Genomic DNA, 21,793 nt, shown 5'->3' on the forward strand with positions numbered 1-21,793 from the left:
TCCCGGTTCCTGTCCCGAGCAGCGTGTGTTGAAACGCGTGAACCAGATCAAGTTACTGCTTACCTAATGAATATCCTAGTAAGAGCACCAGTGGAAGGGGAAGCCCTGGGTCCTGCTAAGACTGAACCCCCAGTGAACTAGACTGTTGGGGGGAGGGTGGCAATGGGGGGAGGGTGGGGAGGGGAACACCCATAAGGAAGGGGAGGGGGGAGGGGGATGTTTGCCCGGAAACCGGGAAAGGGAATAACACTCGAAATGTATATAAGAAATATTCAAGTTAATCAAAAAAAATATCAATTATACATCAAAAAAAAAAAAGTTACTGCTTACCTTAATCATGAGAGTGATGCGAAGAGATTTTCATTCCGGAAATACAGCACAGGTGGGAAATGTGTTAGAAACTATTAGACCTTGAGTTTAAGAATACCTGCAAGAGGTTCTCAAATTAGCATGAGAGGTGAAGAGGGACGTGCCAAGGCTTTCCTAAGTAGAGATCAGAGAAGGAAGAGTTGTGCTGTATGTTGTTCTTGAGGTAGAACTGAGAGGTTTCAGGATTACTCAACACAAAGAGCAAAGAAGAAGAGTGTGTGTGCGCGCGCGCGCGCGTGTGTGTGTGTGTACACGCGCACATGCTCATAGCGATGTGTAGAGGTTGTGTTGGCACCCCTTCTGCCTGTTTGGGACTTTGTACATCCACCCTTGGTGGCATTACACTGAAGAGGCAGTGGTGGGGACCTGCATATCAGCCAAGGCTCCTGAGAGTGGCCACTGTGTCCCTATAGCATAGTTAATAGAGATCTGAGGTAAGAGTCCATTATGACTGCAGGGCAGCTTGTAAAGGAAACGTCGTCCCTCCCTGTATCAATCTTGCCGGCTCTTGACGGAAAGAAGGCTGATGAGGATGCCAAGCCGCACAGCAGCAGCACATCTGGGCTGTGGACCCAGGGAGGCTTGCAGGAGCAGGAGATGCTGACCACACCCACTGACGCTCTGAGCAAAGCACCTCAGCGCCACGTCATGGCAGCAAGAGCTCCTCACAGATCTTTTAGTGCCTGCATACAGTTGCGGAAAATTACAGTCTAGGAGTTGGGCTCGAAGTTCCACCCTCACTGGAGGAGTTATTGGCAGTTCTTGGCTTCTGGAATAAATCAACCACATTCCAGTGGAAGGCTACACATCTAAAAATGCTTGATCCTCCAAATTGGCCTTCATGCTGCCTGGGGTGGGTGGAGTGAAGGAGGGGCAGGCAAAGGGACACGAGTCAGGTGAGAAGGGATGTGGATTGTGCTGGAAAGATTTGGGGAGGATGAATGAATATACTCAAATCTATAAATTTCTTAACTAGTAAAATATTTTAAGTTATTTTTAAACAAAGAACTCACTGTCTGTCTAATGTATATCAGTGTTTGTTGTAGTATTCTTTTAACTTTACATATAAAATTGCTCATAATCAAAAGTTGACCTCCTGTAAGTTAACAAGGAGAGAAGTCTATAGAAATCTGTCATTTATGTCAAGCGATCTGAAACAGACAGCGTTCATATGGAATACATTTAGAATATTGCAGATTTCAGGAACACGTACTTTGTGGTGGTTTGTGAACATCGTATTTACCAAGCCGTGTATTATCTCACTGCCTTCCACTACACAGCACTAGAATTCTGATTGTCCAACTTTGTTAAATGCTGCCTACAGAGCTCCTCACTTTTTTGGAAGCTGGGTTGCTGCTGACTTTAATATTTAATGTAACCATGTATTTTAAGTTAATTCCACTTTGAGACTGGCATAGATTGAGTCTCACATAACTGGTTTCATTTCCACTTCTCTGAAGTTGAAGCCGTGTACTCAAGATGTATGGACTCATGGTCAGTGCACAGGGCTACAACCACTGTTGCTCCTGAGGAGTCTGTAAAGCTCTAATAAAGTATGTTCATTATCAGAATGCTTGGCAAAACAGCGTCTAAAAACAAAGACAAAAGCTGCTCTTCTGTAGAGAAGACCCTGTGCTCTTCAGGAACGCTCCAAGTCAATAACCTATTTCACTCTGAATGTAAATCCCGACTGTCAATGATGGGTATTGTCAACTTCATGTGTGCCAACGGAAATTAAGGCGTAGAGATGTGGGGAAAGCCCAAGTTTCGTTGGAAATGGCTATGCCATTGCTTGTCATGCCTCTCACTTCTTGTGTCTGTTGGTCAGGAACCCTGCGACATGCTCTTTAAGTCCAGTGCTGAGGCCCCGGTGGCGACCAGACGCAAGCGCCTGAGGCAGAGGCACCTTTGTTCTTGCTCTGAGGGAGCATCCCTTTGTTGTTGATGTCTGTGAAACCCGCACTGCTTGAGTATTGCATTAAGCGAGACGTGTGTCGCCGCTTTATTGACAGTCCTGGGCATAGTCACTTTAAAGCTTCTGCTCTGGTTTGAGGAGACAGTATTAAGTAGTACATCCCAATGGCGCTCTCAGAAACTCACCTATGAAATTGTCTCCCATTTCATAAACCTCCTGTCATTTCAGGTGATATAAATATATCAGGAATCATCAGGAAAGGCTAAGGCTAGCAGGTAGCCCTCCTGGAGGTGGCCCACCTGTTTGCATGGACTGATGGGAGGCAAGGCCCTGAGAGACTTCAATCTAAGGAAGGCTTCTAGCAGCCGATATGCCTTTCCTGACATTAAATTAATATAAGAACCCCTGGGCATTAGCCCACCCTTTGGATCCAGTTTCCCGCAGATCAATGTAAAGATGAACTTTCATGAATTAATACTGTTTAGATGAATTAATAAACCTATAGAATTCCTGATTTGATTCAGATAATTTTAGGAAGAAAGTTTTAAGAGATGGCCTTAGTTGCTTTGCTAAAAAGATATAATTAAGTTAGAATCAAGAACAGACTGTGCCCACTCCTCATAATAGTAAATAAAGGCTGCATAATAAGAAACACAATGCACTTTCATAATTACATTGAAAGAGATACAGACTTGGGACAAATTTGTGTTCAAGGAAAAGAGTTTAAGTCAAAGATAAAGCTACATGATGATAAGGCAAGGCCATGTAAAACGTTGTTGCTTTGATCTTACAATGAGCATTTAGAGTGAAACACTGCTTTAAACATACTTTTCTAAAGAACTTTTTATCTGAGAAGGTATAAAAAGGCCAGAGAAAAGAAACAAAATTGTTAGTAGGATGTTTTGGCTTAGGGGGGGCTCTATGCTATCCATCCATCCATCCATCCATCCATCCATCCATCCAAATGTGTATTTTGTCTGGACTCACCTATGTAGGCATATGTGTATGTATATAAACATGCATGAGTACTTGTGGAATTGGTTGAGACAGATAGTTGGGCCCAACCAGTGTGGGGATGTATGAATATACATGTGTCTGTGCATATTTGCCTGTATAAAGCACTTTGATTCTTTTTCTTTCCTTCCAAACTCTTCCCAAAGAGTTAACCAGCCTAGCCAGAGAGGCTTCTGGCTGCCTGGACAGAGAAGGGAGCTATAGCAATACATTTTTTACTTAATTCCCCACTGCTAGGCAACAGGTCTTAATCATTTTAACAACAGAGTAAACAAGAACACTTTTAAGATACTTTTTAGAAGTTATCAGCAAACATTCAGTATGGTTAGAGTGCTAGAAGGCCAGAGGCCATCAGTCTTTAAAGCTGCCTCTACCTCCAACACTGTGTCCCACTTTAACCATTCCGGGCCAGGCTGGCTCCTGGCAGTATACGAAGGGTTAAACATCTGGAGTATTATCTTTCTCCAATAATGATTGCTTTTCAGAAGTAGGTCTTAAGGCTACTAAAGTGTGCTGATTTGGGGCTAGGTAGTGTCATTCTCCAGCCCAGTACTGTGGCTTAGCTTCCTAGTTTATGCCATATTTAGAGGAGCAGAAGTTGCTGTTATACCAATTAACAGATCTGAACCAGGCACAGAGACTTAGATTTTCTTTTTTCTAGAGCCCCTTCCCTTGTTAAAGACTATTAACATGATACGCTTAGAGAGAAACTTTGAAGCCTCCCTGTCAGAGTGACCATTCTGCAGGCACTTTGTGGTGCCTACCTAACAGATGTCCCAGGGCACAGTGACGGATGTGACCAGCCCTCTTTATGGCACTGCAGACAGAGCTGCTTCACTCTGCCTCTGCTCACTCTGCTCCTCTTCCTATCACAGGAACGCTCACTCAGAACGAAATGGTGTTTAAGCGGCTCCATCTGGGTACTGTCTCCTATGGAACAGACACTATGGACGAAATCCAAAGCCACGTCCTGAATTCCTACTTGCAGGTATGGGAATGTACTTCTGAATGCTGTCTTCTCTCAGTGTACCCACATTGGTGAGCTAAATATGTTAATTCAATTATTTCACTTTTTATTATTACCTCTCTATCAATTCAATCAAGAGACCAAGACTAGCATATCTGTATCAGCAGATTCTTGGCAAATATAATGCGCTCAAATTATTCATTTGTTTTTTTAATGAATTATTTATATAAATAGTAAACAGTATTTTAAAGGGTAATAGGATACTGGCTTTGCTGTTTCCTAATAACCCCTTTGTTTTTCTTTATACTTAATACTTTCTCACATTAAAACCAAGCAGGCCATTCTGTTCTCCATCTTTCCGGTGACTAAGGTAGGCACCTCAGCACTGTGCTTCCTGGGCAGCTCACAGAGTGCTTTCTGTCACTGGAGGCTGTGCTACAGGAAGGGAGCTTTCCCGTTAAATCCAACTCCAGTGCACTCTCAGGTCCTAAGTATGCAGTGTGTTCAGTAATAGGGGCCCGCCTGCAGCCTCAGGGAGGTGTCTACGGGCGATGACCATACCCTGTACATTTTAAGGAGGCATTTGGACACCCTGTATCCATGGCATGATTATTGTTATAACATTTTATCAGGATCATATTATAAGCAGAAGAGTTGAATCATTATGTAAATATAGCAGCTCTTTAATGTTTACTTGTATCTGAGAGCATTTGGAGATTTTTCACTAAGGATGTCTGTGGGCTTTTTTTCTGGTAAGACTGTAGAACTCGCGTTAGCCCATACTTAGGTTGTTGTTGTAATGATGGTTGTCTGTAGCCCACTTTAATGTAGCACAGATCTTTCTTAACTTGATTATCTTTGTCCACTGGAAGCACTGGCTGGGTGAGAGCTTATTCTTTAATGGAATTTGTGTGAAATTAAATTGTACAAGCATCAGTGAGCATTATATAATTCAGAAGGGGAAGGAAGGGCTGAGCTCCTCCATGGCTGAAGCAACTCGTCGTCATTTGGCACGGATGGGGGCTGCCATGCAGCTGTGGGTAGCACAGTTAGGCACCGAGCAGATCCCTCTGCATGCAGTCCTTAGCGTAGTGGGAAGGGACTCGTAGTCAATGACTCTCAGTTGCTCTGACCCTAGTCTCTTCTGAGTACTGTCCCGAATCCCTGAGGTTAACAGGAAAATGTGTCTCTTTCCTGTGGGGTTGGTAGGAGGTGAGCGATAGAAACCCACCCCTGCATGGTGACGGCTCACTCACTCATTCCTGACCTGCTGGGAGTTACACAGACACACAGTGCTGCGGGCAGGTGCTTCCTGTGAGCAGGACTGAGCTCTGACGTTTGCTTTCCCTGACACCATTACTGTATTAATCTTTGTTAGCTACAAACCAGACAGTCAAAGTGGGTTTATTAATGATATTCAGAGAAGGTCTTAAGGGCTCTGTCTGCTTTGTTTGGCATTGTTTCATGTGTAGTGTGGACCACACCATTCCGCTTTGGTCTTCATCTTGCTGTCTTAAAGAGTGAAGTAAAAGTTAATTGAACTTAGGAAAAGGGAATGAACATGTCGGGCTTTAAATATCATAGCAAATACATATATGGTGTGTTTGACAATCTCAAAAGGGCCAAGCATTTTGCATCACTGATAAAAAATAATTTATATTCCTCTGTACAGTGTAAGAGAAAGAATCAATCACTGTTCTTGTCTCAAACAGCTTGTTTTCTTTAGTTCATGAAACATGACAGTAATTCTGTGTGGATCACTGTTTTCTGTCTGCCCATGTCACTCTGTTTTAAAGGTACACTCCCAACCAAGTGGGCACAACCCAAGTTCTGCTCCACTTAGAAGAAGCCAGTCCTCAACGCCTAAAGTTAAGAAGAGCGTCAGCAGTAGAATCCATGAAGCAGTGAAAGCCATCGCCCTTTGTCATAATGTCACTCCTGTGTATGAGGCTCGGACTGGCATCACTGGAGAGACTGAGTTCGCTGAAGCAGACCAAGACTTTAGTGATGAGAACCGCACCTACCAGGCCTCCAGCCCCGATGAGGTCAGTTGCTTCTTTAGAGCATCTTGCTTGGGGAGGACAGTCTTCACAGTGCAAACCTGAATGATCTGTTTCCACATGGAGTCTACAGCCTTGCTTGAAGGTTACTTCAAAGGCAAGGACACTCAACTGTGTCCTGGATTCTGACATTAACCTAAGTATGTGTGACCCTCTGGGCATATAGTCCAAACTTTTCAGGGCTCCCTTTGACCTTTCCATGTTAATACCTAAGGGTTCATCTGCATGATCCTTGTTAGCCACAGACCAGGCCTCTGAAATTCATACTATTACAGGCTAGATTTACTTATGACATTAAGGGAAGAGTCGCAAAGACTTTGGTCTTGTAGTTTTATACCAGTACATTCCACAGTTTTTACTGGAAATAACTTGAGACAAGTCAGCTGGCTTTATCCTATTGTTGTACCTCATGTCTGCTATGTCCTTATGTTGCAGTGAGTCACTGGGCTTATATATTAGATTTCTAGTTGTTATGTAGAACATACAGACATGCATACATACATATAGTATAAATATTCTTTTAAAAGATTTGGAGTATAAATAATTGAGAAACCTACAGAAATGATTTAAAAAAAAAAACTTAGATGTGTTAACGTAGTCCTTTCCAGCTTTGCTCCATTGGGAGTTGGTAAAAGTCATTAAAATTTCCACTTCTTATGCAGCCATTCTGAGTGTTTACACAGCTTTGTCTAATCTGTCCCCGCAGAGTACTTTAGACAGTTTTGTAATATAATCAAACCAACGTTAGAGACAGTGTTAACAAGTTAGAGTTTTCAATACCCTGCAAAATGAGATCATATAAGTACATAATCACCATGGGTAGGGAGGCTATTAAATTCTGGTTCTGGAAGTAATAGAGAGGTAGGCCTAGACCCCCAGTGTTGCTGATGAGCAGTGGACAGACCTAAGAGGTAGTTGTGCTGTAAGATCAGAGATGGAAATACCAAATGGTGTGTGGCTCATGAGCCAGGTTCCAAGGACTCCTGTGAGAGCAGGGATCCTGCCGGAAACTAAAGACATTGACGTCACATTCTGGAGAAACAAACAAGCAAGCAAAACTGTGTCTTTTGGCTGTGTTCTGAGACTTTGAGTATGGATACATTTAAAAGTAATATTCTAATTAATGTATTAGAGAATTTCTAGACATTTTGGCATGTGTATTGATGGCTGTTCTTATGGAGGTTGTAGTAAGGATTAGAAACATAAAGCAGAGCAAAGGAGAGCGTGAACTGTATGCAGGTTGGCCTAGAGCTCCTGCCAACCTTTAGACAAATATGGTATGGTTGTTTAAGAGCTAGCATTGTTAAAGGCAGCCAAGGACTACGCACTGGACAGTGGAAAGACGCTGTGAGGGCACCTCAGGAATTAAATCCCACCCCCCACAGGACCTAGGGCTTCACACTGTAAACTCATCTCAAGAGTTTCCCTGGAGAACCATGGTGACTTGCTCTTACAGGCCGCCCACCGCACTGCTCCCAGGGTTCAGCTATAGAGACTTAGAAGGTTCAATAGGCCGTGGTCTGAGGTTCTGTTTGAGTTGGCAAGTAGGCCTTGGTATTGTCTGCTTGGGACTGACTTTGCCTGCATGTAGAATGTGACAGTTACAGAGTCATGGAGATTGCCTCTGAGACTCCAAAGAAAACCTGTCAGGCCAGGCAATAGGTGGCAAAGTTAGGATTCCTGCGAAGGGCTACAGAGAAAGCAAGGCACAGCATTCAGGGACAAATTAAAGATTCAGTAGAAACCCCCAGGTAAATTGTAGATGGCCAGAATGTAGAATTCTTGTGGAGGAAAGAAGCCAGGACAAACTTAAGGTAGGAGGAGGAAACAGAAGAACAAGTGGTCTAAACCCTTAGAGTTCACGTGGAGTCTAATTTCTATGGATTGGCAAGGCTACATTTCACACTCTCAAGTATTTGCCTATTTAGGCATAATAAAACAGTGACAAGGAACTTAAGATTCTAATCACACCACAACTGTTTTAGAAACACTGAGTATCTGGGCTGGTGGTACACATTCTTAATCCAGCTCTCAAGAGGTAGTGGCTGGGAAATCTCTGAGTTTTGAGTCTAGCCTGATGTACATAGCGAGTTTAAGGCCAACCATAGCTACAAAGTGATAAATCCCATCTCCCCTCCCCACAAAAGATAAGCTCCCAGGGACTAGACCACCAACCAGAGAGTATACATGGAGGGACTCATGACTCTAGTCATATATGTAGCAGAAGATGGTCTTGTCGGACATCAATGGGAGGAGAGGCCCTTGGTCCTCTGAAGGCTTCATGCCCCAGTGTAGGGGAATGCCAGGGTCCGGTGAGGTGGGAGTGGCTGGGTGGGAGGGGGCACCCTCATAGAAGCAGGGGGAGGAGGGGTGGGATAAAGGGGTTCAGAAAGGGGAAACCAGGAAAGGGGATAACATTTGAAATGTAAATACATAAAATGTCCAATAAAAATATTGACATAATGGGAAAATCAGAATTAGCTGAACAATAGTTCATAAATGATATGTAAAAAGTATCAGAATAAAATCCCGTTTTGGTAAAAAGGGACAAGCTAGGGAAATGAGCTCCATCATTGCCTACCTGGTCCTGTAGTACATACATACTCTTCAACTCAGTGTCCCTACACTATTGCCCTACTGTGTCTAGGGACTAGGCTGATCAGCTCTTAACTACATCTTTTGAAGCCATTACAGTGTGTCAAACTAGTGTGCGTGCATGCGTGTACGTGTATGTGCGTGCTGGTAGGGAGTCCGGATGTACAGTTCAACAGTCCTAACTAAACCATTTGGAAATTTTAGGTATGTAGGGCATATCTGTATGACATATAAATTTCTGACGTCTTAGCTTTCGAGACATATATAGGACAGACATACTGCTTAACGAAAGGAGAAAAGGGCTACTGTTCCCTTCCTCAGCTAGGCCTAAACACTGGTTCTTGCTACTGTAGCATTCCTGAACTCTTCAGCAACTCTATACAATTACATATTGAGAAGGAATTTCTTTATCCTTATTTTTTGAAAGCCTAAACCAGAGTTTTTCCAAAGAAATTCTTATTCAAAGTTCAAAAATATACTATCTTACATATTCACTTTATTGCCTGCCAAACGAAGTGTAAATTTTTTGAAATTCTTACAAAATCATAAATTGTTGCATGTCTTAATGATAAAATATTAGGAATTTGCCATAGAAAGACATTGCATTGATTTGAAGTCTTAAGAGCTTAGAGAAATTATAACAAAGAAACTGCTAACCTTACACTTAAGTTTTTTGACTTGCATGGAAAATTTACAGTGATTAAAGACAGAATGAGTAATACGTAAAAAGATCTGTAACTCCTATTTTAAATCTAAAAATGAGAAGTGAGCTTCATCGTGATTTTAAAGTGTGGTATTGATGTGGTTGGTGTGCGCAGATCCAGAGCCGCAGGAAAGGCGTCCAAATAGCCTGTGTTGGCATATTGAACTCACTGCCGTTAGCTTGACAGATGACAGCAGTGTTTCCCAATCACCAAAGTACCATGGTAAAAGCATTTTTTATTGAATAAAGTGCTCAGAATATTGCACCCTGGAGCTTTATTTAGGGAAATGGTTCAATTGATGTTTTCTGTTTAACCTCAGTGTTGACCTATCACAATATCCATGGTTAATAAGCAGTGTTATCATTTAAGAGACTTAACTAGTTTTATAGTCGTATCAGCACTGCATTCGTACCATGCCGTTTCGTCGTGGCTCTAGCAGTTATTCCTACAGAGAACTGTTGCCACGTTGTGTGTCTCACACTGCCCTATGCTAATCCCCATCCGCTCACAGCAGCATCACCACACACTTAGGATGAAGGGAAGTCGCTGAGTGCTCCTGGTTTTGAGATTTTGAGCCAGTGCTGTTCTTTGTAGTATAAGCCACCTTGATATTTATTTTTCTGAACGAAAGAAGGATCTTTTCTATACCAGTACTTTTAATGTAGTTGAACAATTTTAATCTACAAATAGTAGAAGTCTTGGGGGAGTCATTTGTAATTCATAAAGGTCCTCTTAGGCACAGTACCCGCAGTGGTGCGTTGTCTGCCGCATGTGTATGTCTACTCGGAGGTCTAACAGATAGCGATGTCAGAGCGTCAACAGCTGACTTTGTGTGTGTGAGGCAGAACCTATTTACGCCCTGGTCATTGGTTCTTATGATAAGTGATCAATATTTCATTTTCTCTAAGACAGAAGGAAGTTCTGCTTGCCTGTAATTTGTGTCTACAGGCTTAGCATAGCAAACTCAAGCTGAACAATGTTAACTGCTCCACAGAAATCCCTTCACAGAGTGAAAATCCAGTGGCGCTGCAGGAAGCCAGCACTGCACTCAAGTCAGGACTGACTCACAAGACAGCATAAGCTCAGGCTCAGTGCAGAGGTCATCCACACAAGTGATCAAGGCCTAGCATGACCTCTGCTGACTGTAGACCAAAGGATCGATGGCTGGGGCTCTGTGATGAGTGCTTATTCCTGTAACCTAGCTACTTAGCAGTAGCATTCCTTCCCCAGATGGCTACATTTACTCACATTAGTGAGTTCTCTGTTTAAATATTATTTCAAGATGCAGCTGTCTTTGCCTTGCTCAGCCATTTATATGCAAGAACCATCTAGAATTATTGACAAATCACAAGTAATATTTTATTATTCTAAATGAAGGAACAATATGTCCTTACTAGCATTGCGTTTGGATTTACCGAAGAACTAATGTCTGTGGAGTGTTGTATTTTTTAATTCATTTTATTGTGTGCGCCTATTGAAGCAAGACTAATTGTGGTGTTTTGTCAATATATTTGTGAGGAGCAAATCATTGTCAGTGACACAAAGCCTTCACTCTGTGACCTTCAAGACCAATAGAGAATAAATACTGCATAGCCTGTCTGTGAATATTGATTAGCACTTTTTCCAGATGATCAAATTGCATCTTAAGTTAATAATTCTATTAAATTATAACAATGATTGTAATAACCACAATCAAAAATGATGAGATGTCAATGATTAAATTATGATTTATAAAGTACATGGTAAAATATGTTCTCTGAGGGTTACGGCTGGCATCTGTGTGCATAATTGCTAATAGAATAAAAGAAATTTCTGCCAAGCGTTTCAGGAATAGTGGCACAGAAATTTCTAGATAATGGAGTTATAGAGAAGGAGGTTGATAAAATGCTGCCGTAGCCCTGGGACGCACTGGCCTACTCCATTCCTTAGCTGGGGGATGGGCGTGTGCAGAGGAGGTGCCTGTGACAGCTGTTTAGTGACTGCTAAGTGGCCGAAGAGGATCCCACGGGCGCACACTGATAGGTTTTTTGTACATTCTCATTTTAATTATTCTTGCCTTTGAATTATTATCAATAGTCACATTATGAATTAGAAATTTCAGAAAGCTCAGTAGTCATAAAAATAGTCATTTGAAATATATGAAGCCTTTTACCTCTAGATTATCATTTTATATCTCAGAGAAAAATATCCCAGAGGTTATTTCTTGTTATAATGCCAGGCAGCAATTAATCCCATTTAATATAGATACACACAAGGAGTATTTGATACCCTACTCGTAAGTTATTTCATTACCTACGAAATTGCCTTGTAAAATAGACCCAACCGACAGCCTTGGGTACACAGAAGCAGACAGCAGTGCTGGTTGAGAAATGTATTCTTTTGCCTCTACATTCATGACAGCATCTAAGGGAAATAGGGAAAAGGGGGTGCAGGGGCCACAATAGTAAGCACTTGAACATGATCCCCAGGGCTCTCACCTAGTTTTACATGAAAGTGTCAAAGAAAACTCACATTTTGAGCTCTAGGTATTGGTGATGTTTGATGACCCTGGTGCCCTTTACATAAGAGAATTTAGAATCAAATACTAGGTGTCCAGCACTCCATTAGAGAAGCACGTAAGTCATGACTGTAGAGTGACTGTGGAAAAGGACGACGTCCTTTGTAAACACTCTGAACTGTCACTTGGTAGTCTGCATCAGGGCAAGCACAGTGTGACTTTGGATTCCTTGGGAAAATGGGCAAACAGCACACCCCTGCTTTTACATGAGTCCTCTGTGTTTGCCTGAGGTCTTCTTTTTTTGTTTTGAATCCGAGGCCGCCGCCCTTGGTCACATGGCCTGTGTGTGTTTGTCAGGTGTCTCCACTGAAGGTTTCCGTTTCATTTCTTCATTTAACAGGCTTTGATGGTGCACACCTTTAATCCCAGCACCTGGGGAGCAGAGGCAGGAGGATCTCTGTGAGTTTGAAGCCAGCTTGGTCCACATATTGAATTCCAGGAAATAAAGAGAGACCCTGCCTTTAAAAAAACAAACAAACAAACAAACAAACAAAAAAACCCATATTCTTGGTCTGGAAGCTCCCATGGACATAGCCTGTACCAAAAGGGGAGTTACACACCCTCCCACTCCACACACTCTCTGTGATTTATTTAATCAACCATTTACTTCTCACAGTGGATTCCTGGATACTTGTTTTATACCTGTTTAATTCCCGTGCTGCTTTCCATATCTAAGCATTGCCTTGTTTTCTGTGTGCACAGAGACGCTCCAGGCACATCTTATGTCTAGTTTTGCTCTAGTCTTAGAATCAGTACTCTCTCTAAGGATGAAGGTGAAGAGGACCACAGCCCCTCAAGCTCGCACACAGTTTGATAGTTTATCCATTTTTTAGGTGCCTGCTGGCATGCTCTCCTCAGGCATCCTTTTCTAAAGGATGCTTTATTTTATTGGTGTGGGACATAAATTCTATAACCGAGGCTCATCCCCAGCCCCCAGGAGTGTGTGCTTTCAATTGTTGGCGTCTGTGGAGGAAGGTAGAGCCCAGCTGCCAGTCTGTGGAGGAAGGTAGAGCCTAGCTGCCAGTCTGTGGAGGAAGGTAGAGCCCAGCTGCCAGTCTGTGGAGGAAGGTAGAGCCCAGCTGCCAGTCTGTGGAGGAAGGTAGAGCCCAGCTGCCAGTCTGTGGAGGAAGGTAGAGCCCAGCTGCCAGTCTGTGGAGGAAGGTAGAGCCCAGCTGCCAGTCTGTGGAGGAAGGTAGAGCCCAGCTGCCAGTCTGTGGAGGAAGGTAGAGCCCAGCTGTCAGTCTGTGGAGGAAGGTAGAGCCTAGCTGCCAGTCTGTGGAGGAAGGTAGAGCCTAGCTGCCAGTCTGTGGAGGAAGGTAGAGCCCAGCTGCCAGTCTGTGGAGGAAGGTAGAGCCCAGCTGTCAGTCTGTGGAGGAAGGTAGAGCCCAGCTGCCAGTCTGTGGAGGAAGGTAGAGCCCAGCTGCCAGTGCTGCTGAAAGCTTCTTTGCTTTTGTCTCAGTATTTAATGTCGTCAGATACCAGTCCTAAAAGAACACCTCAGTTTATTTCACATATACAGAGGAAGGTCACTGGAACTCTCCTCCGCTACATGCTTCTCCAGTAACTGCACCAGGCTCCAAGCTCAGCCTGGAGCTGGAGATCTGCTGAGGATGGGCTGTCTGCCCTGGGAGTCGGCTGCTGGATTTGTCTGTTAAGAAGTAGATCAGCCTAGGTGACAGCAGGCACCGAGGCTCTGCTACGGCTGCCCCCTCTGCACTCACTTGCTCAACTTTACATTATCAAAAGAATTCTGCCCAGTCCCAAGTGCTCAACTTTACATTATCAAAAGAATTCTATCCAATCCCAAGTGCTTAACTGGACAGTAATTAAGGTTTCTGTGTTGTGCAAAATGTAAGCCCTTTGTTTGCTTGGCTGGATATGGCTATGTCATCCTGGGGGTGACTAAACCTTTTGAGTGTAGTAGTGCTGGGCTAGGTGTCAGGAGCTAAGCTTAATTTTGTTATAAGCTCCTAACTCAAAGGAACTGTGAAGCCAGGCATAAACTAAATAATACACAGATGTGAGTCACCAAATATAGAAAGCCTGGTCCTGCCTGCAGCGGGGCACTGTGAGATGATAGGGTATTCACGGAAAGATGCAATTTACGGGTCACAGTGTAATAGTAACCTTTCACTGGAAATTGAAAATTAACCTTGGCATATTAGATCATTTGCAACTTACGGAGTCATTGTCTTGGGTAGGAAGAGACACTGTGGTCAGGTGCCAGGCTCGCTGTACCGGGATTGCTGTAGTGGGATTGTTAACATCCACCTGCCGCCTCTGATGCTGTAGCTTGGAGCAGGTTTGCTGATGCTCTTGGTTACAGCACCAGATCACCGTCAGGTGCAGGGCCGCGGAGTAGTCCTGACTCCAGCTTTACGGTAGCACACTGCTGAGCGTGGCCTGTGACCTCTTAACCAGCAAACAGCACCAGTGCTGAGGGGATAGGTGCTGGTGCTGGTGCTGTGCTGCAAAACACCCCAGACCTGGGCCTAGAAAGCCATTCGACTTCCACAGACACATCCTTTTACAGCCATGCAGGTCCACATGCAGTCTTCTGATGCTTACGCCCCTGCCCTCAGTGAAGGTGCCAGGCCACAGAGCTGCAGTGACTCGGCCGCCTTGTCAGAGGCGTCCTTAGAAGATAGTCTTTAGCTGTCCCCTCACAAACAGGAAATGACAGAGCAAGTAATCTCTAGATGGCAGTCTCTCGTAGCACTTGACAGGCGCTGAGCATCTGTTACTGTTCGTGTGATTTGTCTTCTAGGACAAGGGCACAGAGCTCTAAGACTAGCAAGTGTACAGAAGTTGTGATTCACTGATTCTATGCTTATTTACAAAAGAGAAAGGCTATCAATCGTGTGTAGAAAGGGGAAAGGAGGACTCAAATTAAGGAGGCAAATTTCTCTGTGTATACAAAAGAGAAATCCAGGGGATTTCTCAAAATCTCTCAAAACCTCTCAAAATCCAGGGGATGGAGCACAATGCCTCTGATGAGGGCTGGCCAGGTCAGAGCATAGAAAGTCAGGGCTTGAGCTTACTCTAGCTCCCTGATCTGTCTTCTTTTCTAGTCTAGCCTGCTGAGTATATTTTACAGCTTGATCATGGTTTCACTTAATGTATCATAGGCTAATAACTCTACTATTCACATTTTAAAAGTATCAAAACATTGTAAAGAAGATAGTTATTTTTCCTAGTGCAATTAACTGCATTTTATTTGTATAACTGGTAACTGCCTAAATCTGTGTGTTTGTCATCTAAAGCAACCCCCATACTTGTGAAGTTCACACTGTTAGGAAGTGTACGGAAGAGCATGCAGACCCCAGGACCGTGTGCATGACGCCTGCAGTGCGGCTGTAGGCCTGTCCATGCTGTACCCCAACAACCCACGGGGAAGCATCCCATCTGCCTCAGTAGGGGGCGCCAGACACTGCGGCTGCACTGCTTCCCTGTCCCACATCCCTTTGTGCAAGATCTTCTGTCTTAAAGCGTGTGCCGCTGTGCGCCCTGGGAGCTCAGCACTGAGGGAAAGGAAACAGCTTTCTATCCCAGGTTCTTGGGGGGGAAACTTTTTTGAAAGTATTTTCCAATTGGGTTTCTGGAAATTACCTAGAAACCCTGATTTTCAAATGATTTCTGAGCTTCCCACAAAATGAAAACAGCTTCTGAAGCAAAGGACTGAGGGTCAGCCGTTGTCTGGTAACCGCACATGCATCCTGTTGGGGGACCCTCTGCTGTGAAAGTGTCATCCTCACCAGTTTTCCAGGAGGCCGCCATTTGCATACACTTTTGATCTTTTACTGGAAGTGTTACTACGTTGTTTCTTAGGGGTGGGCATAGCATCCTGTGACCTTCACAAGACACTAAGATTGAATTCGTGATACCTGGCATAACACAAAATTAAGTTTTCTTGATATTTCTTAAGTTCTCACAGCCTAAGATAAATACTGGCTATACAATGGTAGTAAACTGAAAACAGAGTCTCATGGTCTGCAAGAGCTATGCGTGTTCCTGACAGTTTGCAAAGCTGTACCTTCAAGACAGAAGCAAGGGGGACACCCAGAGAGCACCGCAGGAAGCTGTGGCCTTGCTGGGCTGTGCTCATGTTTCTTTGGTTGCTGATAAGATTATGTACTGTTTGAACTGTCTTTAAATGAGATTGCTTTTAAAGATAACCCCTTTTCTTGAAAAACAGCCATAAAAAACTGCATGTAGTTGTCCCTGGGTGGTTGCTCCTCATACACTCTGGTCTCCTCAGGTGGCACTGGTGCGATGGACAGAGAGTGTGGGCCTCACTCTGGTCAGCAGGGACCTTGCTTCCATGCAGCTGAAGACCCCCAGTGGCCAGGTCTTGACCTACTGCATTCTACAGATGTTCCCCTTCACCTCGGAGAGCAAGCGGATGGGCATCATAGTCAGAGTACGTCATGGCTTACGGCAACTCCCACACATCAGTTACCCAGTCATTTCCAGGCTTTCTAAGTAAATACAGAAACTACCCCCAGAAAATTTCAAAGTCAAATATTTACTCAAATACTTTGTGCTTTATTATTTTCTTAAAAACAAACAAAAAACACAGCTGAGAAGCTGATGTGACTCCAATTAATAAAGTCACTCTCCTGGAAATACTGAAGCAGAACAAGTAAAAGACAGTAGTAATTTTTTAATTAAAATTGTTTTGTCCTCAACATAAATTGCATAGCATATTTATGTCCACAAAGTTACTAATACATACCTTTATTAAAGTTATCTTACTCAGTACCAGAATTGTATTTTGGAATTGCATTTGTTAAGCAGTGTTCTGTCACACTTGAGAAACTGAAGAGAATCACTACTTATGCTAGGCCAGACTGTTTCAAGAGTTACAGTGCTCATCTCAGGCATTTGCCAACTTTGGGTCTCTCTGCACTGCTGTCTTAGAGCAGTTTCTATAAAGAAAGCCCATGATGCATTCTCCAAGACCTGCTTCCTCCAGAGCTGCGTCTTCAGTCCAGTGGCTTCACAAGAAGCAGTGCCGCCCAACTGTCTCTGTTTACTCTACTGCAGGATGAAGCCACAGCCGAGATCACATTCTACATGAAAGGTGCTGATGTCGCAATGTCCACCATTGTGCAGTACAATGATTGGCTAGAAGAGGAGGTAAGCAAGCTGTTCTCAGCACCATACAGAATCTTCGTGAAGTTTAGTAAGGCAGCGACAGAGAAGTAGTCCCTTTCCCACACCTGTAACACTGTGCCATCACCATTTCAAACCAGAATCCATAGCCAAGGAGCGTATTTCTTTCCCCTAAATTTATTCAAAATGCTTATAGTTCCTTGTAGGTACATATAAAGAAAGACTTAAGAACCCTGGTTAGTTATAAAAACTCTGCTTCCTATAGAAATAATTGCTATTTGTATTTATGTATGAAGTGTACAAATATATAAAATATAATATATAGGTCTAAAATAGTGTTGGCTGTATATAACAAATTAGACTTAATATTGCTAATTTGTTCTCTTAAAAAAAAGCAGAAGAAAAGATACAGACATAAGCAGTCCCATACTATTATTGCTAAACAGATAGATGGTACTCAGCTTTGTGAGGATATAATCGTCACTGTTAAGGCTGGGTATTGATTAGTAATTGGGTTCCAAAGTGAGACTGAGGTGGCTAGGCTGTGCCCGACTCCGCCCTCCTCTGCACTACTGCAGCTGCCTTAGTCCTTGTTCCTGTTCCACGCAGACCTCATAGACGGTCTGCCAGCACAGCAGCCACACCCGATATGCACGGTGGGCTTAGCAATATGAATCAATAACTCCTTCAGGCCACTTTGATTTCATCAGAGACATGAATAAATTAAACTCCCCAAAGACCTAGTAAAATGCCATAAAAATTACTTTTGGTCATAATGACATGCAATTAATTGTAAAATACTTGTTTAATTTATTTAGCTTTATGAGGTCAAATCAATAAATGTCCTGCCACAGACAGACAATGTCAGATTGCTGTTCAGAAAGATAACTTCATTAAAACCTTATGCACATTTATGTGCTCAACACTGTATTTTCTTTCCATAGATAAATCTTTACCTCTTCTTCACCAGAATGTGTGTTGTAATTCTGTTGTAGCCCCAAAGCCTTTCGCTTTATCAAGCACAAAACAAAATGAAATGATGGTTTAGCAAAATTCCTGGGGGTGTTTCCCGATACGCATATGGATTCAGGCTCCTTCAACCTGACCCCTACCTGTAGTGTGGCAGTGACCCCTTTGTTTGGAAGCCACAGCTTGTTTACAAGTATAGGTGGCATGTCTAGCAGTGGGATCGATGCTGCTGGAGCAGTTTAGATTTTGAAATGGGTCACCAGCTGCCTTCAAACAGGTGCACCTAGAATACAAGCAGCCCTGTACCCCAAGCCTCTTTCTTTACCTTCGCCCAGCATTCCACTTGTAGTGGAAACAGTGTCTTAATCATCATGGTATTATGACATGGTAAATAGGCTAGCATGTTTTATACACCTACCTATTGGATGTATTTCCATTGCCCACTTATTACATCCATAGAATAATGACTTATCTAAGGCCTCCTCCTTCCTTGTCCAGTTTAGACCTGAGCCCCAAACCTGGTGCGTGGGGTTGGTTATCCTGTGTGATCACCCCTGTGCATGTGTGTGGTGCTGTATTTCTGTCAGACACTGGCATGTGACTATACCAGTGGACTAATATCACAGAGTAGCCCTGTTGAAGCAATTTCTATGATGAAACGGAAGCAGTCCCTCTTTGCCCAGGAGCACAGATTGCTGTGGTTGTCCAGCCCACCCATCTTAGGCCTCTGTCTAGTCTCTGTCACCCCTCAGTGGCTCAGTTATGGTAGAGACCTCCTGAGGTTGGACAAAGTTGGATAACTTGAAGACACATCCCACGTGTCTTCCTAGGCTTCGCTGCAGTCTGTGGTCCTTGATGGTGCCCTGCTTCCTTGTAGCCACCTACAGGGAAGTGAGGACCAGACTGCAGCGCTGCCTGTGAGTGCTCTTGAGGGGACCCCAAGACCTCAGTGCATCAGTTCAGATTCTCTGGGAGCCACAATTAAGAGCCCTTTCCTTACAGTGTGGAAACATGGCACGAGAGGGCCTGCGGACCCTTGTGGTGGCAAAGAGGACTCTGACAGAAGAGCAATACCAGGACTTTGAGGTGAGTTACATCTGTCCTTGCTGCTTAAGTCTCTTCCTCCTTTATGAAAACCGTTTTCTTGATGAAGGCCAACCTTCCTGTACAGGTACAAGGCCAGTGTTTCTCAAGTTTGGGGGCATGGACTATCTTAGTGATTGGGGGCCCTGCGATCATCCCTCCTCTTAATCTAAGTGAAGTCAGTGTCCACGAAAGACAATAGTTCCATTTCCTCAGCAGAAGCTGAGTGTACCTCATCCCTCACTGCTGGTTTTGGAAACAAAGGTGCTGCAGGCCTGTAGCTATATGGATTATGAAATATTTGCACAAAGACAGGTTTAACTATCCAAGCTCCCCAAATCCAAAATGTCCCAGAATCTGAAACTCTTTTAACATGATGTCATTGCTCAAGATGTGTCTGACTTGGGTTGGGGATTTAGCTCAGTGGTAGAGCGCTTGCCTAGGAAGCGCAAGGCCCTGGGTTCGGTCCCCAGCTCCGGGAAAAAAAAAAAAAAAAAAAAAGATGTGTCTGACTTGCGAATACTTCAGGTTTCCATATTAGGGAAAATGAAACCAGAGTTCATGTAGTAGTAATTATTAAATACTCGGAGCATGTATACAAAGCATGAACATAGCAGATCACCTGACCCCAAGACCTGATGCACTCCACACAGTGTCTACATACATGTTTACCTGCCTCCTGTGCCCTCAGATTGATATGGTGCAACTCTGAGTCAAACCATGGAAGATGCACATACCGTATCCCATCCCCCTGCCTCAGATGTGCATACCGTATCCCATCCCCCTGCCTCAGATGTGCATACCGTATCCCATCCCCCTGCCTCAGATGTGCATCCCATCCCCCTGCCTCAGATGTGTATACTGTATCCCATCCCCCTGCCTCAGATGTGTATCCCATCCCTCTGTCCTCAGATGTGTATACTGTATCCCATCCCCTCTGTCCTCGGATGTGTATCCCATCCCTCTGTCCTCAGATGTGTATACCGTATCCCATCCCCCTGTCCTCAGATGTGTATCCCATCCCCTCTGTCCTCAGATGTGTATCCCATCCCCTCTGTCCTCAGATGTGTATACCGTATCCCATCCCCTCTGTCCTCAGAGCCGATACAGTCAAGCCAAATTGAGCATCCATGACCGGACTCTGAAAGTAGCTGCGGTTGTAGAAAGCCTGGAGAGAGAGATGGAGCTATTGTGCCTCACTGGGGTGGAGGACCAGCTGCAAGCGGATGTGAGGCCCACACTAGAGATGCTGCGGAATGCAGGGATCAAGGTACAGCATGCAGTCTCTGACTGCTAAAACGCTTTCTTATTGAATCAAACTAACACAATGCCCCCTCTCTCTGGCTCTCTTTCCATGTTCAAGACAGCATAGCCTTCCTGAAGCAGAGCTCTGATCTGTCCTTCCGCATAACACATGCACTTCCTGAGAGTAGTCTAGGGCCTGTCAGCTTCTGGCAGGTCTGGACAGCCTTCTGTTCAGCACTTGCCTTGGTGATTGTTTCCTCACCTTCTGTTCAATGTCAACATCCTGCACAGTCAGAACCTATCCAGAAGCATCCTGTATACTCCCCATAAGAAATCACCCAGTAAGCATTGGTGGGCCTTGAGTAGATTCAAGTGTCACACTGCATTGCAAGTGGCACTAGTTATGGAGTTCTGTGCAGGAGACACCCAGTGCAGTCTCTGAGCTTCACTTGCTACTGACCACTCACACTGAGTAGACTCTATCTGCTCTAGACCTGGGGTAGACAGTTGTTAGGCAGGGTCATTCAGATGCTATTATCTGCCCAGCTCCCCTATGCTTCTGAAGCAATGTGTGTCCATTCCCAGAGTTAGAAGGAAGGGACTACTTGCTTCTGCCCAGCCACGAGTGAAGCACTGTCTTTGCTACAGGAATGCCCAAGAATGCCATTCAGGTGCAGAAGTGCTTCTCTCCCTGCACTCCTTGTCACCGCACATGAGTATGTGGCCACTACACAGCTCTCAGGTCCTCTCCTGTCCGAGGTCCTCCCCTTCAGTGCCCAGCTTCCCAGATTGCTCTGTGTGCAAACTGGCAGTTGGAATACAGTGTCTGCAAGAGTCCAGCTAACTGGCATGCGTGTCGTGAGTTGTGAGGGCCAGTCCTTTTCCCAGTGGAGTTGGTCTCCAGGGTAGCACTGTCCCTGGAGACATCCTCCCTACCTGCTGCACTGCAGTCCTCTTCCTTGGCAGCTCTTATGGCTAAGTCTAGCACTCAGAGAGTAAATTGTACTTTGTGGGAACTGTCGTCCTGGGGTTAGGGTTAGGACCAGGGTTAGGGATAGGGGTTCGGTGCTGTTAGCCGCTTTCTTAGTTGGTGTGGGAAATGTACCACTTGGCTTTGAAAGAAAAACACTCCAGCTGGATGAGGAAGAGAAAGTAAAGGAAGGCACCGTGGTACCCGGCTCTACTTTGATTGACTACCTG

The 21,793-nt window shown here is 44.2% G+C and overlaps 1 protein-coding gene across 2 annotated transcripts in view; it reads left to right on the forward strand.

Annotated features, from left to right (window-relative positions):
• Nucleotides 1-21,793, forward strand: part of Atp9b (ATPase phospholipid transporting 9B (putative)) — a 188,400-nt gene that overhangs the window by 143,869 nt on the left and 22,738 nt on the right. For both annotated transcript variants that reach the window (XM_032885744.1, XM_032885745.1), the window contains exons 14-19: nucleotides 4,174-4,286; nucleotides 6,062-6,310; nucleotides 16,440-16,601; nucleotides 17,228-17,320; nucleotides 19,268-19,351; nucleotides 20,448-20,618. In XM_032885744.1, the coding sequence (XP_032741635.1) occupies nucleotides 4,174-4,286; nucleotides 6,062-6,310; nucleotides 16,440-16,601; nucleotides 17,228-17,320; nucleotides 19,268-19,351; nucleotides 20,448-20,618 (872 nt within the window). The remainder of the gene's footprint in view (nucleotides 1-4,173; nucleotides 4,287-6,061; nucleotides 6,311-16,439; nucleotides 16,602-17,227; nucleotides 17,321-19,267; nucleotides 19,352-20,447; nucleotides 20,619-21,793) is intronic.

The sequence above is a fragment of the Rattus rattus genome, chromosome 15 (genome assembly GCF_011064425.1).
Source record: "Rattus rattus isolate New Zealand chromosome 15, Rrattus_CSIRO_v1, whole genome shotgun sequence".
In the NCBI taxonomy this organism is placed as follows: Eukaryota; Metazoa; Chordata; class Mammalia; order Rodentia; family Muridae; genus Rattus; species Rattus rattus.